The sequence below is a fragment of the Panthera uncia genome, chromosome D1, assembly GCF_023721935.1.
Source record: "Panthera uncia isolate 11264 chromosome D1, Puncia_PCG_1.0, whole genome shotgun sequence".
In the NCBI taxonomy this organism is placed as follows: Eukaryota; Metazoa; Chordata; class Mammalia; order Carnivora; family Felidae; genus Panthera; species Panthera uncia.
Genome location: NC_064808.1, coordinates 10,294,312 through 10,309,744, shown reverse-complemented (window position 1 = coordinate 10,309,744; position 15,433 = coordinate 10,294,312). Strand labels below are relative to the sequence as shown.

Below are 15,433 nucleotides of genomic sequence, written 5' to 3'. Positions count from 1 at the left end.
AACAGGGAAAATCCTCACCGGTCCCCAACACCGAGAGCTTTGCCAGTCCATCTCAATGGGCCGGAGACACAGGTGATATCATACAAATTCAGACAAGAAGTAACACGAAGCAGAAATGCAGGCACACGGTTTTTCAAGTATACAATTTGTTTTTATTTACAATACCCTATAAAAATGTAAATTTAGAAACTTTAATTTTTATTAATTAGAACCAAACAAAAAAGAGAAAGCACAGAAAGGAAGAAATAATAGTCAAGTATTCACTTGATCAGTTGTGAGGGGAAGGGAGGAGAGGCGCATGGTGGAAACAGTCAGTAGGTGAGGGCAGAGGGAAGCTAGGTCATGTCACCGCGGAGCAGCTGGTGGGGCCGGGGCTACGGAACGGGGACAGACAGATGGAGAGTGAGGACAGCCGGTTACAACGGAGGGCTTTCTGGTTGTACAATACATGTATGTGCAAAATGTTGATTCTCTTTAAATATCATAACCCGTCCCCTCACTAACATTTGAAAAGGTGAGAAGAGCAAAAAGTGTATCAGGACAGTCATGAGAAACGGACTCTGATTTAACTGCCTTGAGGGCTGAGATCACTCGGGATCAAACCCCTCATCCTGTGTGGCTGCTGCGCGGGACAGGGACAGGTGCAAAGGACCGCGGGGGGCTGTCCCTGCCGGGACGCAGAGCCAGGCCCCTGGCTGCCTGGGAGCGGGGGCCTGGAGGTGAAGGGGGAAGGACAGCAGGTGTGTCCGTGGCGTGGAGGAGCCCGCAGAGCAAAGCAAGCCGAACTCTGCTTCCGTGGCTACCGCTGGAGGTTGCTACCCACGACACCAAATCAGAATGGGGACGAGGGAAGTAAAAGCATGGCTTACTGAAACTGTCTCAGGAAGACAGAGCGAGTGTGCAAACGCTACGCTGCGGAAGCAGGCTCTCGTCCGGTTCATCGGGGGCAACCCTGCAGGTCATAGAGGGGACAGGCCCCGGGGCGCTGCCGTTGTAGCCGGAAAAGGGCTTAACCGTGTACGTTTTCACTGAGGTGGACAGACACCGAGGAAGTACAGCGGGGACGAGAGACAGGACTTCTCAGCCTAGAGCTGGGTGTCAGCCAATTAAGAGTTCTGATTTTATTAACGTGCTGCATACCCTGCGTTTATATTAAAACAAGTAGAACCCACCAAATTAATTACAGGATGGACTAGAAACAGATTAAAAATACATCAGCTGGTTTGTTTTTAGAGGAGGGACGTGTCAACTACGTATTTCTCAATCCAGAACTCTTTCTTTACGGATCCTCTGGAGACCACGCGAACGCGTGCAGAGGGGGCGTGCGCGCATATATGTATACGTTGGTTTCTACTTAATTGGTTCTCCTATAGTCGTATTAATATGGGGCAACGAAAGAAGACTTTGATAGGACGAGGGAAGGAACCCTCTGGCAGGCTACAGTCTACTGTGACCTGGAGCGGTGGTGGTGGGACAAAGGGAGAGATTATATTTGTGTCTCTAGGGCAAAGAAAATGCACAATTGAGAAGACTTGAGGGACAGCAGGACATGCAGAATTGTAACACAGAAGGTAAGAAGAAACCAGAAGGGTCACCCAGCCAAATTTCACAGAGCAGTGGGGAAATACCTGGCATTCAGAGACGACCCCTGCCAACAGGAATCAGTCCCACAAGACGCTTTGGGGAATAAGCTACCTTCCCTCCCTCATTTAAAAACACTCCATTGTGATGGCGGCAGTGCAGGTGGCAGCCAAAAGGAGGTACGGGACACATTTGGAGATCTTTTATCGTATCCCCTGAACTAGCCTATGGGTATAAAGAAAGAGAAAAAGGAAACTTGTGTAAATGAGTTAAAAGAGAAGGCAATCTTTTGCATCAAAGTCACACCTTTGTTAGAATTCTCGTAACAGAACACCCACAACCTCTCTCTACCCTTATTTAGTGATCTCTGAGGGTGCTGCTGCTCCCGGTACGGGGCCTGGTCTCTGGCAGATGCTTAGAGATTTGATACGAGTCTCTACTGTCTTCCACTACATTCAGTCCTAGGCCCCTGACCTCCTCCTCGGGACTTCTAAAGTGCCAACTTTAGAAAGATGCGGAACTCTCCTGTTTCAAACTTACTGCAGCTTTGTTTCCAGCAAGTTCAGTTTCTGTCGGTCAACATAGCGAGAAAAGAGGGATACCAGGTTTGTCGGTATTGAGATTGGCTTGGCCAGGGCTGCTTGGGGAATCCGCAGAAGTTCTCGGGTCGCCATGAACATCACCTGTGTCCTGAAAGGTAACCCGGTGAGAACCGATAAGGACAGTATAAGAAAAAGAATAAAAGATTATTCTGAAAAGACTGAAAGGAGAAACCCAACCCCGACTGACCACTGGTTGTTCTGTGTGGGTTCTGTAGCAGGCTCTGAACTCTGTAGGTCTTCCCCACGGCTCAGGATGACGAGGAGCAGTGACAGGCCAAACTACAAGAGGAGACAGAGGGACTCAAAATCAGCACCGCATCCGTCCTCCACCACCACCGAAGAGATCCCAGTACTAGATGGGGATCGGCACCAGATCAAAAGGACCCCACCGCAGTGCTGCGAAACAGGGCAAACGTCAGACAACCGTGAACTGGGAGGCCGAGTCGTCCCGACTCTACTTCCGGCAGAGCAGCAACAGGCATATGCTCCACGAGAGGGGAAGTCCCTCTCTGCTCGCCCACCCCACCGTGACAGGAGAAGCTAGTTTCCCTGCCACGGAAAGTGTGCAGTTAGATTTTCTCCTGTTCGCTACAACGGAAACGGATTAAAGAAGAAAACCAAAGACAAACTTGGATACAGAAAATTAAAGTTCACAGCAAACGTAAAGAAAAGCACTACACAGGTTACGAGATTTTGAACTCAGAAAAAAAGATGTTACGACCGGTGGGAAAATGTACAAAGAAAGGTAACTGAAATGACCAGGATATGAAGGGATTTCCTTAAATCTCTGTAAAAACTTTCCTTAACAAAGGATACACCTCCCGGACATATAAAGGCCTAGACGAGACGTTAAAAACAGAAAAAGGATACACGATACATCCATGTTTCTAATCTAACAACGTGCTTTGAGGTTAAAGATTTGTTTCATTAATTTGTTTTACCCGGTGGACGTGTGGTCTGAAGAGGCACAGAAGGAAATACAAACGGGGACGAGTGGTACAAGGTTAAATGTAGAAGTCATAGCTATACTGGATCTGAAGGGAATCCCACCTTTCTGAGTTCACCTCACAGAGGACAACCTTCGTGTCACCGTCAGGAAAACGACACTGGGCTACACATATAACCTCTTGTCTGACTTCATGGTTTTCTATCGCCTTTGTCAACGTTACAACTCATAGACTGAATAACGTGGAAGGCCCATAAGCTATCCCTCCAGAATCCCCATCTTCTGGCCCCCGAAGCACTGTCACCTCTCGGCCCCGGATGTACCGCCCTCAGTCACTCTTTGGCGGGTTTTCAGGTGCGAGGGAGATAGAGGCCTTGACACTACTTTCTCTCTCTGCCAGCACACGTGCCCACTGTGGAAAGGCATGACACTGAAGGTCACAGCGGTGCACTCATCTGAGTAACAGGACAGCCCTGGAATCGACCTCGTCACTTCCACTTCCAGGTCAGGAAATGGGCTCGGCAAAGCAAAATCATCTGTTCGGTTCACAAGCCTAGAAAATGGCAGGCAAGGAATGGAAACCTGCTGAGAGCTCGCGTCTTCTCTTCTGTTATGCTTCCTTTGCACGTCTCTGGATCGTCAAACTGATGTAAATGAAATATGAAATGGGATGTCTTCTACTATTTAGTCTCACGACCGAGAGTGTGGATTACTGACCCAGTACGTTCTCGTCCTCATGTGAGAACTCTGATTTTATCTGAGGTCACACCACTGTGAACTGAGAGATGTTTTCCAGCCTTCTCTGCAGTGACGTGTGGCAGGTGAGTTGAACCTGGCCACTGGGGTTAAGCTGCTGGTTAGAACTCCTGGAACAGGTCCCGACAAGGCAGACAGACGGCAGATATCCACCGTTTGGCCCCTCTGCACGCACCTCTCTTCCTGATGCAAAGTGGAGCCTTGAATTCAACAACCGGCACGGAGTCTGAGGGTCACCGGCACGGCAGCCACTACTAAGGCTGCAGAGAAGGCAAACCAAAGGAGCCTGTGTCCCTGAGGGCAACGTGGACACCACACGAGAGCTGTTCCACGTGAGATACAGAAAACCCTATTTTGCTGAAACCTTCGTCCTTCCTAGTCTCTGTCACTAGGAGCTCAATGTAACTTCTGACCGAAAGAAGCCTTTCTTTTACAAGTTGCCACAGCTACAGCAGCCACTATTTGTATCTACAACTCAAATCTAGAAGGCTGGCGAAGTTCAGGGACACAGGAGGGCAAGAGCACCTTGTTCTGGAGCACAGCAGCGAGGTGAGGGTTAGAGGGCGCTGGCGCGGCCGCGCTCTGAGGTAGGTTCATTAGCTGTTGCAGAAGGCTGGTGACAGTCACTGATGGAAGGTGATAGAGCAGGAGGGAGAAGGGACTCAGTAAGCATGGCAGCACCTACAGAAAACAGAGAAAAGCATTACATCCTGGCCACTGGGGTGTCAGTGGGCGCGGACCGGATGGGGGTGCTCAGCTGTGCACTCAAACGGCCTCAGGCAAGTTGTAACAAAAAAGGGTTGACGAGTCTAGCAGGTACTGCTGGGTCTTAACAATGGATTCGGAGGGGTCTACTGAGAACTTTTTAAAACTCAATTTGTGCAGGAAACAGGACTTGTGTGAACCAAGGGTGTAAAATCACTTCTCAAAGAGCAAGATTCATGAGAAGACATCAGTGTTTTAATTCACTCCACAAATACTGACTGAAATGCCTACGGTGTGTCTGGCTGCGTGGGTTAAAATGAAATGGTAAACAGGACAGACCTTCAGGGAGCTAAGGCTCAGTGGGGAGTCACAAGTATACAGGCACTTTCATTATACCCTGAGAAGCACTGGGAGACAGGGAGATCCCGAGTCCTCAGAACTACCCAGAAGTACTTTCAGACTTCACTGGATCTTGTTTGATCTTTATAAAAGCTCAGTGAGGAAATGGAGAAATGATAATCCAATTTTCACAGATTAGACAAGCTAAATGAAAAGGGCCTCGGTGTGACAAAAAAAAAAAAAGGGGGGGGGGGGGGCTCGGTGTTCAGAGTGACATAGCTAACAGAGAGAACCAGAATCCAAGGCCGTTGAGTCGTTCCCTCCGTTCCGCCCCAAGGCCCAGACTGGAAGGTGAAAATACAGTGCTACCAATAAAACTAGGTTCTAACACAGGTAAGGAAATCAAGGGTGCTCCCAGCACTCAGTGTCCACGGTATAAAAAATGATGGCTGTTGTTACTTCAGACGGCATTCAAGGGTGGACTTCAAGAGTAGACTATCTGTGGGGCGCCTGGGTGGCTCAGTTGGTTGAGCATCTGACTTCAGCTCACGTCACGATTTCACTGTCCATGAGTTCGAGCCCCACGTTGGTCTCTGTGCTGACAGCTCAGAGCCTGGAGCCTGCGTCAGATTCTGTGTCTCCCTCTCGCTCTGCCCCTCCCCCACTCACACTCTGTCTCAAAAATAAAAACATTAAAAAAAAAAAAAGTAGACAATTTGTGATCTACTAGTCTAAATAAACACAGCTTTAACAATGAAAGCAGCTTTAATCATACATAAAAGTGAACAAGTGTATGATGATGTCTGTGTACCCATCACCCAGTTTCAACAATAAATCATCAGCATCCTGCCAGTCTATGTTTCTCCTAAATCATTTCATCCGTAAATACTCTACTTTGGATCTCTAACAAGACCTCTTGCTGTATTAGGGCACCTAACAAAATTAAATCTCCTCCAAATTCAAATTTCTTCACTTGTCTCAAAAATGTCTTTTAGCAGTTGACTTATTCTAATCATGATTCCAACAAGACCCACACATTGCATCTGGCTGGTAAGGCTTTTAAAATCTGTGAACGGGGGGCACCTTGATGGCTCAGGAGGGTCTGACTATTGATTTTGGCTCAGGTCATGATCTCATGGGCTCTTGAGTTTGAGCCCTCAATTGGGCTCTGTGCCCGCTCCATTGCTTGTGTTCTCAAAAGAAGGAAAGGGAAAGGAAAGGGAAAGGAAAGGGAAAGGAAAGGGAAAGGAAAGGGAAAGAAAAGAAAAGAAAAGAAAAGAAAAGAAAAGAAAAGAAAAGAAAAGAAAAATAAATCTGTGAATAGGTCCTTTGCCCACTGCCCATCTCGTCTTGTTATTTAGTTGTTGAAGACACTGAGTTATCTGTCCCATAGTTTGGATTTGGCTACTTGTACCTCTGTGAGGTCACTTAACAGCTTCTACTAGCCTCTGTCTTTCCGATAAAAACCAATGGTTAGAATCAGAGGTTTGATTAAATCAGGTTTAAGTTCCCTGGAGGGGGGTGGGAAGACGAGGGCAAGAAAACGTGTGTGCCTTCTCCTGCATCATGTTAAGAAGCACAGTGTGTGGGTGCCCCCCCCCCCCTTAGTGATCAGATGTCTGCTCCTGCCCCAACCACTGTAAAGTTTCCCATCCACCTGTTATCTAATGCCTTTTGCACCAGTAGGCACTGCTGTCCAGACTGACTGGCTATGTTGTTAGGGGTTGTAAAGCGGTGATCTTCTAATTTCATCATTTCTTTTGCATTTATTAGCTGAGATTCTTCTATGAAGAACCTTCTGTTATCAACTTTCTGGTTACCGTGATACTTGGTTGTGATGGAAAGGCAAGATAAAGGTTTGATTCTCTTTCAAAGTTTACCCATTCTCAGAATAATGAGTTCTGGATGGCCTAGCAATCTCCGAAGGTGATTAATATATTTTTTGGTATTATTATGAACTCATTGAATGAAAAATCTTTAATGTATTTCAATCCATTGCCGTACTTTCTCTTTCTGATGCAAATTATCCCATTTTTGGCCAACAGGAGCCCCTTCGGTTTGGTTTGTGCAATTTTACATGGGACCCCAGTAATCTTTTAGCTTCCTTACTTTCTGGCATGAGATATTCCAGGATTACCTTGTATATTTTGTGCTGCGGACCTGCTAGTTATTACTTCAAGAAATGGTATTTGGAAAAGTGGCCTAGGACTCTAGTGCATATAGGTAAAAACTCTACCTCTGCAGTTAACCAAGTTTTCCTGCTCAGCAGGTACCTCCACTCAAGCAAGCATCTTTGAATTCCTAGCTCCCAGCACCTAGCTCTAGGTGCTGTATTTCTGGGACCTAAAATAGTGCCTGGTTCACACAGGCGTTCAATATTTACTGAATGAATAAAGCTCTCCCAAACTTGTCTCCACTGATGAGTTCCTCTAAGACTGAGTGCCCGCCTCACGGCCTAGAACAATCTATAAGCTGTCAAGGGAGCTGTTGCTTTAGTCTTGCTTTTTCAAAGATAAACCTCAACTCCTTAAACTTCACTCCGTTTTTCCTTCTTGAAATCCTTAAAAAATGTGTCTGTCTCATCCCACTTCACTAGTGGTTCTTGATGATGAAGGCTCCACTTGGCATTACTTTCTTCTGCAGGTGCTGCAACTTCACAAGGAATTTTTCAACTCAGAAGGAGTTATTATTATTACTTCAGGAGAAGTAATGTTCAACTCTTTCATGCCATACCACTTACAGGGTATCCTGGCATCATGTTTTCTGTGGACCAACACCAGATTGTTCTTAATCAACTCGCAGTCTATTGTAACAGGCTCACTCTCATAAATTCTAACATTCTGAACCTCACACTTGGTAATGATTTCCCTTTATGCTGCCTTTATCAATTTCTTGCTCTGAACTTAAGACTATTCTAAATATTGTTAATCTTTCGAGTGTTACGACAAGAACAAGAAAGCAATTCTTTCTTACCAACAGTTAGCTTCTAAACTTCAAAATCATGTTTCAAATTCCAGCCTAGTTTAAATTTGTAATGTTCGTTCATTTTTTGACGGAGAGAGACAGTGCGAGCGGGGGGAGGGGCAGAGAGAGAAGGAGACAATCTGAAGCAGGGTCCAGGCTCTGAGCCATCAGTACAGAGCCTAACACAGGGCTTGAACCCATGAACCGCGAGATCATGACCTGAGCTGAAGTCGGATGCTTAACCGACTGAGCCACCCAAGTGCTGCAAATTCCAGCCTAGTTTAGATCGTGACAATTATTAGTTATAAGCACTGGCTTGATTCCTGTGGGATACCATTCAACTAAGGCTACAGGCGAACGTTCAGTCTTGATAACAGCCAGTGAGTGATGCTTTATATCCAGCAAAGTAACCAAGACCGTAAGTGCAAATTTTCATGAGCATCAGATTTACCTGGGGACTCTCGTTATAGATACAAAAGCCCTGATCTTTCTTCTGTAAATTCTGGTTCAGCATGTTTGGAGTAGAGCTAAATTATCCGCTTCCTAAGAAATTCTGATACGCAACACAGTTTTGCAACTGCATCAAATAAAATGGGATTTTTTGCTTTCCTCAGTTTAGGAAATTGCTCTGTTGGAGGAAAAAAATGGGATCAAGAATATAGGCCTGGAGTAAAGTTTTGCTTTAAATAATCAAATCCTACTGCCAAAGGTTAGACAAAACTACAGAAAAGGGGAGAGGAGAGGAGAAGCAATTTGGATTCTAGAGCTCTTATCAACTGTGAAGACCCAAAGGAAAGAAGTCCCACATGGGGGATCATCACCTCATCTTGGGCATCCTTCTTGATAAGGCAAGGGAGATTCCTGGCTGTTGTCATGAGAATGTCAGCTGCTTGCTCTGTGGAGAGGAAAGGAAGAATACGGGCAACCATTCTCTTCCCTTTTCGGATACACATGATCTGCACAAAGTGGTCATCACTTGGCCTGCAGGGGAAGGAAATGCTAACTTAGGTCAGCAAGAACAGTGCGAGACACCCCTCTTCTCTGCTTACATGTTACTGAACAAATATACTGTACTCATTTTTACCCTACAATGAACTGTGCCACAAGACAGAATTACTTCTCCAACTCTCAACCAAATAATAAGAAGTAATTTTTCAAGTTTCACAAGCACAGAAAATCATCACTACACAAATGTATGTTAAAAAGACGTGGTCGAACTACAGGCATCGATTTCCTTTACGTTTATGTAACTTTACAAACAACATAATACAGCAAAATCTGAAAACCTACGTAAGCAAAAAGGATATCAAAGCATTCATTTCAGAGTCAATTTTATTAGTACTGTTATCATTTTTTAAGAACCTTTTTGCTGTATATTTTTTCATTAAAAAAATGACTCCATAGAATTCATATGACTGTGTTACTTTTTTCACTCAACAAATTCTTGTGACATTTTTCCATGTAAATAAATATACTTCAGTTACATCGATTTGATGACTGCCTAATGTTCCCAACTATGGACAAACCCACATTTATTCAACCAGTTGCTTGTCAACACACTCCAGAAAAGGTGTGTTCAAAAGAAGGTACTTATTCTTATGTTCTGGTTTGTGTATGTCCTGGCTTAGAAGAATCATCAATTCTCTTCAATGAGCAAAGGGAAATGGAGTTATCAGGACAGAGTCCTCTTGCATTCATCAAACACACACTTAGGGTTTATAAAACAGTTACTGTTAGCAAGATCCTGGGCAGAAGAGACAGATACAGAAAAATAGATAGATATATTAAGGAGCTTAGTCCCCACTGGAAGACTGACTGCCTTCCATAGCATGTGCATATTCTATGGAAATCCCAAGGAAGTATAAATATAAATGTCTATACTTTTCATCTCAGTAGATAAAATAATACACAAAGATTACAAGCATGAACATGCTAAAATAAAGCATAAAGCAAGTACAATTCGTAGGCTCATAGAAACCAAACCATGTTCCCCACTACGTCTCCAGTGCCCAGCAGACAGTGAATAGATGGGTGTTGAATATATGAATCCAGAATAAAGAGATTTTCTTTTTCCTGGCTGGGAAGGATTATGAAATGCTTTATATGACATGGCATTTGAGTCAGGCTGGAAGGATACACTCTGAGCTTCCTGAGATGGTAAGGAAGGTCAGCCAAAATACAGAAATGTGGAAAGCTCAGGTCAGCCGAGTGAGGACTCCAGCTGGCCTCATGTGTCCCTCCAAGTGTACAATTCTTACCTCTCTTGTCCAGGCAATTTCCCCCTTAAGTTGTCATACATGCAACAAATTTTGTGCTTTCTTTCATCCGCCAGGGCAGGTCGCTCTTCTTCTAGACTTAGGAGATACCGCCTTTCATAATCCTCCACATCAAGGAGTAAACTATAGGTCTGAGTGAAACACAAAGCAGGCCACAGCATGCTGGGTCAGGATCAGAGTATTAGATAAACAGTTTCACAGTTTAGGACCCCCACGTAAAGACAGAAGACTGAAAACTAATTGTAGTAAGACTGAGAGGAAAAAAGTGCTCTTTTAAATCCAGAAAAACATAGTGCAGTAACTTAAAGAATTCCTGTCTGCTGTCCCTCCTTTAGTTTTTTTTTTTATTTTTATTTTTTTTTAACGTTTATTTATTTTTGAGACAGAGAGAGAGAGACAGAGCATGAATGGGGGAGGGTCAGAGAGAGGGAGACACAGAATCTGAAACAGGCTCCAGGCTCTGAGCTGTCAGCACAGAGCCCGACTCGGGGCTCGAACTCACGGACCGTGAAATCACGACCTGAGCCGAAGTCAGCCGCTTAACCGACTGAGCCACCCAGGCGCCCCTCTGCTGTCCCTCCGTGACCTCTAACCCAGGAGGTATCCATAGTGAATGACTGCACACTTTGCCAATGTTACAGCAGCAAGAACGGCATTCTAACTAACATAAATGATGTTTATCACTGCTCCAAGTGATGCCCCATATTAATAAACACAGCAATCACTTTACTACTGGATACCAGGCACTGTGCTAGGCACTTTGCATGTACTCATTCACCAAATATTCTCCACAGCCCAGTGAGAGAGAGACTATTACCAGCTCCATTTTTATAGATGAAGAAAACGAGCACAGCACAGAAAGGTTAAGCAGCTTGCCTCAAGTCACAGGCTCAGCTAGAAATGGAGAAGATGTGAATCGCAGGCCGGTTATGCCATGGTGTTGCAACAGGGTGTTTACGCTTAACGACTTAATTGCCTACACGGTTCTACTTACTCTGTTCTTAGCATCCAGCCCAGTGCCCAGCACCCAGGGCGTACCCAGTAAATACATGTGGACTGACTTAATTAACTACATTGATTCACAGGTGGAACCACATAATTTTTATTCCCATTTTCTTAGAAGGTGACCTAACTAAAACACTCAGCGGTTAACTGAACAAGTGTGAACAAATCCCGGTACTTCTGATTGTAGCAGTGTTCTTTCTGTGAGGTGCAGCACACTCTTTTCTAGTGCGCTCGGGTACACAGCAGGTGTGTAAGAAGAATATATTCATTAACTGCAATCACAGGACACCACTCCCTACTTTTCACTTCTCGCGAACACATACATTTGCGAGTTCCGTATTTGAAACGAACGACAGCAACAGATTTTAAAACTTACTTTCTCAATTATGACCAGGGTTTTTCGTCTCTTGTCCCGAACCTGTTTTTCTTTTGTCTCCTAAAAAAAGACAAGACAGTGTGAACTGTTTACCTCTGTTAAAAACAACCTCCTAAGTGTGTACATATAGTTCCATTTGTGACAATACCGTAAGAGAATCCTAACTCTTCCAAAGTTAATAATCTAAAACAACACTAACTGGACAAAGGTCACAGAACTGAATGAACTAACCCACACAAATGATTAAACTGAATTTACAGACGGGCAAAAGGTAATGGTAGGATACAGTAAAGATGAAGATAATCCCAGGAAAATCTTAAGAGCACATAGAAAATGGTAATCTTAAGAACTGCACTAGATAGCTGATGCTGTTTGCAGCCAGTTACCCAGGTTAAAGACTCCTGCCGCCCCCGTCCTGCCTGGCTGCCTTAGAGGTGAAGGTGTTAGATCTCAGCCCCTGTGCAGGAAACCAGAAAGCCAGGACATGCCAGGTAGGACGCTCCTGGTTAGACAACAACCGACTCCATTATGCATGAGTCCATTCCACAATGACCTCCAGAACAGTAGGGACGACCCGCACAATTCTGCTGACACTTACGTCATCCTCACTCCGAGATGTCACAACAGCATCGATCATCTTTCGGGGATTATTCACACTAGAGACAGTGAGCTTTCCCAGAGAGCCCTCAAACTGCACTGCAAAGACAAAACATTTCCAAAAAGGAAGTCAGCGGTGCAGGTGGGCTGCTTCCAAAGACCTTTATGTTCTCTGGTCTTTCCTCACAGCCTGACAATTCGATACAAAAACCTACATATCTAACGTGATTTCTTATTAAAATCGATCTTTTCCCATTTTGGGGTTGTTAATAACAATGACACTCTGAAGTATTTCCCTTTTATTATATAGGGATACCAGAAATTATAACACATCTGAAAAAGTTACGCAATCTCAAGTCTTAAAGGATCTACAAGTGCATCTGCTGAACCACTCACGCCATGCTGCAGAAAAGGCTGCCCTCTGCACGTAAGGACAACAGTCCTTGATGAATGAGTTTCGAACAGCCCTATATCCAGCCATCTACACGGCTGTTTATATTTTATCGTATCAGCAGCATGTCAAATGTCTTCTAATACGGACCGAGGGATAAGGACTTACCTGGCTTATAGGCGTGCTCCAGTTTGGCCACCTGAGGGGTAATGAGCTTGGTACGCTCCTTTTTAGGGCCTTCACCTTGCACTTCTTCAGCAGCTGACAGTTTCTCCAGTTTTTCAAAGTAATTCTATCACACGAGAAGGTGATTTCAGTTGCAACATAAGCCCAGAGTATGGCTGCTCTTTACATAATTATGCCAGCGGCAGTTAACAACCTGAACTCTTTAGGTGTATTGATCTTTAATTTTTGCTAGACCGCTAGATGTTTCCTTCTCAAAAAGTTCCAGCCTTCAGAAAAGCTAATTATCAATGGAAATATCTTTAGACCTCCAATACCTTCTTTATAAAGTTTGATTTAACTTTATTTAGTTTTTAATTTTTTGAGAGAGAGAGGGAGGGAGAAAGCAGGGGAGAGTAGTAGAGGGGGAGAGAGAGATCTTAAGCAGGCTCCAAACTCAGTGCAGAGCCCCACGTAGGGCTTGTTCCCATGACCCTGGGATCATGAGCTGAAATCAAGAGTCAGACACTCAACCAACTGAGCTGCTCAGGCACCGCAGGCTGCCAAAATTCTTGTTTTTTAGGTTTATTTATTTTTGAGAGAGAAAGGGAGGCAGAAAATCACAAGGAGGCTCCGTGCTGTCAGTGCAGAGCCCTGACATGGGGCTTAATCCCAAGACCCTGGGATCATGACCTGAGCTGAAATCAAGAGTCTGATGCTTAGGGACGCCTGGGTGGCTCAGTCGGTTGTGCATCCAACTTCAGCTCAGATCACGACCTTGCAGTTTGTGGGTTCAAGCCCCACGTCGGGCTCTCTGTTGTCAGCACAGAGCCTGCTTTGGATCCTCTGTCTCCCTCTCTCTCTCAAATTAAACATTGGAAAAAAAGAAAAAGAGTCAGATGCTTAACCAACTAAGCCATCCAGGCGTCCAGACTGCCAATATCCTTAACTGAAAGAACTATTTCAAGACACTGGGTGTGAAAGCCTCTGTAAGAAATTAAAAGCATATACAGGAACCTTTTAGTGAATAGTGAGAGGCTCTCCTGTTTGAAAAGAGGACAGAATATGTTTAGGTAGTTCCTAACCCCCTGAAAACTACCTCCAAAGAAAAATTTGTCAGTATTTAAGTCTACCAGACTTCCACGAGTGCCTTCGTCAGAGTGAGGGACTGGTCGGTCACTTACTTGGTAATAAAAATCGTCCAGGTAGGGGTCAGTGCTCTGTAGCTGCATCATCTGAATTTTAGAGACCCAGTCTTTCTCTCGCTGCAGCATGAGGTTGGCGTAGGGGTCCTTTCGGAGATGGTCCTGATGGCTGCTCCGGTGACTTCCTCTATCTCCTGCACCGTTAAGACTCCGATGCTGACTGAAAAACAAACACAGGGCTCATTCACTCCAAGTCAGGGCATTCCTTGGGTCTCATAACAATATGGGAACAAACCAGGCCAAGTTAAAAAAAAAAGATGCCACTTTGCTTTTGTTAAAAAAGGAGAACTGAGTCTTGCCGGAATCTGAGAAGAAAGAGCTACGCAACACACACTGAGGGAAGTAACGGAGATCAGAGTGCCTCACCATGTGCTAAGCCCTCTCACCCGTGGCCTTCTGCTTAAGCCCTACAAGAACCCTAACAAGTGGGGAGTTTTATTTTCTCCACTGAAGACAACAAACTGAGGCCGAGGAGATGTGAAACACAGGCCAACTGACTCCCAGTCTATACACTTCTTTTTTAACTTGTTGAAAATCATGAAATACTTCAAATATAGAGAAAAGCCCACAATAAACATTCACTTATCCACCACCAAGACTTAGTGGGAAAAAAAAAATTGCCCAAACTTGCATATATAGAAACCTTTTAGTGAATAGTGAGAGGCTCTCCCGGTTGAAAAGGGGACAGACCGTGCTTAGTTCTAAGAAGCTCTATATAGAGTTTTACGCAGGAACATTTAAGTAACATACTGTCACAACATTCACAGTTGAAGGCCCTCTTGAACCCCGTCTGGACCCTGGTTTCCAGCTTCCCTCCCTTCCCAGAGGAACCACCATCCTGACGTGGTGAGAACTCTCCCTGAAATGTTTTTAAGACTTACTGCTTGTGTGTCCATCCTTAAATATTATACAGTATTATTCTCTGTGCCTTTAAGTTTTACATAAATGGTACTGGATAAGTTTCTTCTAATTCAACATCACCTTCTTCATCCATGTCGACAGCATACCCAGGTGTATACCAAAAAGGAGAACTGCTAGGTTGTAGTGTATCCACATTTTCAACCTTATTATTTACTACCAAACTCTCTCACAAGAGGCTGTAAAACCAACATTCTTGCCAACAACGAGTGTTGAGACATTTCAAATTTTGCTTATCTGATGATGTAAAATGGTTATCTAATTTTAATCTGTATTTTCCTGATTACAAGTGGGCTTGAAATCTTTTCTTTGTTTTTGACTTTCAGGTGTCTGATACGATGTTCAACAGTTCCACATGTTACTCTGTGCTCGTCACGACAAGTGCTCTCCTTAATCCCCAACCTCTACTTCCCCCAGCCCCCTGCCCACCTCCCCTCTGGACACCACCAGTCTGTTTTCTAGAATTCTGAGTCTGTCTCTTTTTTCCTCTGTTCGTTTGTTTTGTTTCTTAAATTCCACATATGAGCAAAATCATATCAGCTTTACTAAGGTATGACTGATACACAACTGTGCGTATTTAACATCTATAATTTTGTACATCTGGACACGC

The 15,433-nt window shown here is 44.5% G+C and overlaps 1 protein-coding gene across 1 annotated transcript in view; it reads right to left on the bottom strand.

Annotated features, from left to right (window-relative positions):
* Positions 1-1,092: 1,092 nt before the first annotated feature.
* Positions 1,093-15,433, bottom strand: part of PATL1 (PAT1 homolog 1, processing body mRNA decay factor) — a 31,250-nt gene continuing 16,909 nt past the window's right edge. The window contains exons 10-19 of the mRNA XM_049646055.1: positions 13,885-14,065; positions 12,707-12,830; positions 12,149-12,246; positions 11,551-11,610; positions 10,152-10,300; positions 8,715-8,874; positions 4,411-4,566; positions 2,371-2,462; positions 2,122-2,271; positions 1,093-1,806 (exon numbers count right to left, since the gene is read on the bottom strand). Coding sequence (XP_049502012.1) covers positions 1,785-1,806; positions 2,122-2,271; positions 2,371-2,462; positions 4,411-4,566; positions 8,715-8,874; positions 10,152-10,300; positions 11,551-11,610; positions 12,149-12,246; positions 12,707-12,830; positions 13,885-14,065 — 1,192 coding nt within the window. The 3' untranslated portion in view covers positions 1,093-1,784. The remainder of the gene's footprint in view (positions 1,807-2,121; positions 2,272-2,370; positions 2,463-4,410; positions 4,567-8,714; positions 8,875-10,151; positions 10,301-11,550; positions 11,611-12,148; positions 12,247-12,706; positions 12,831-13,884; positions 14,066-15,433) is intronic.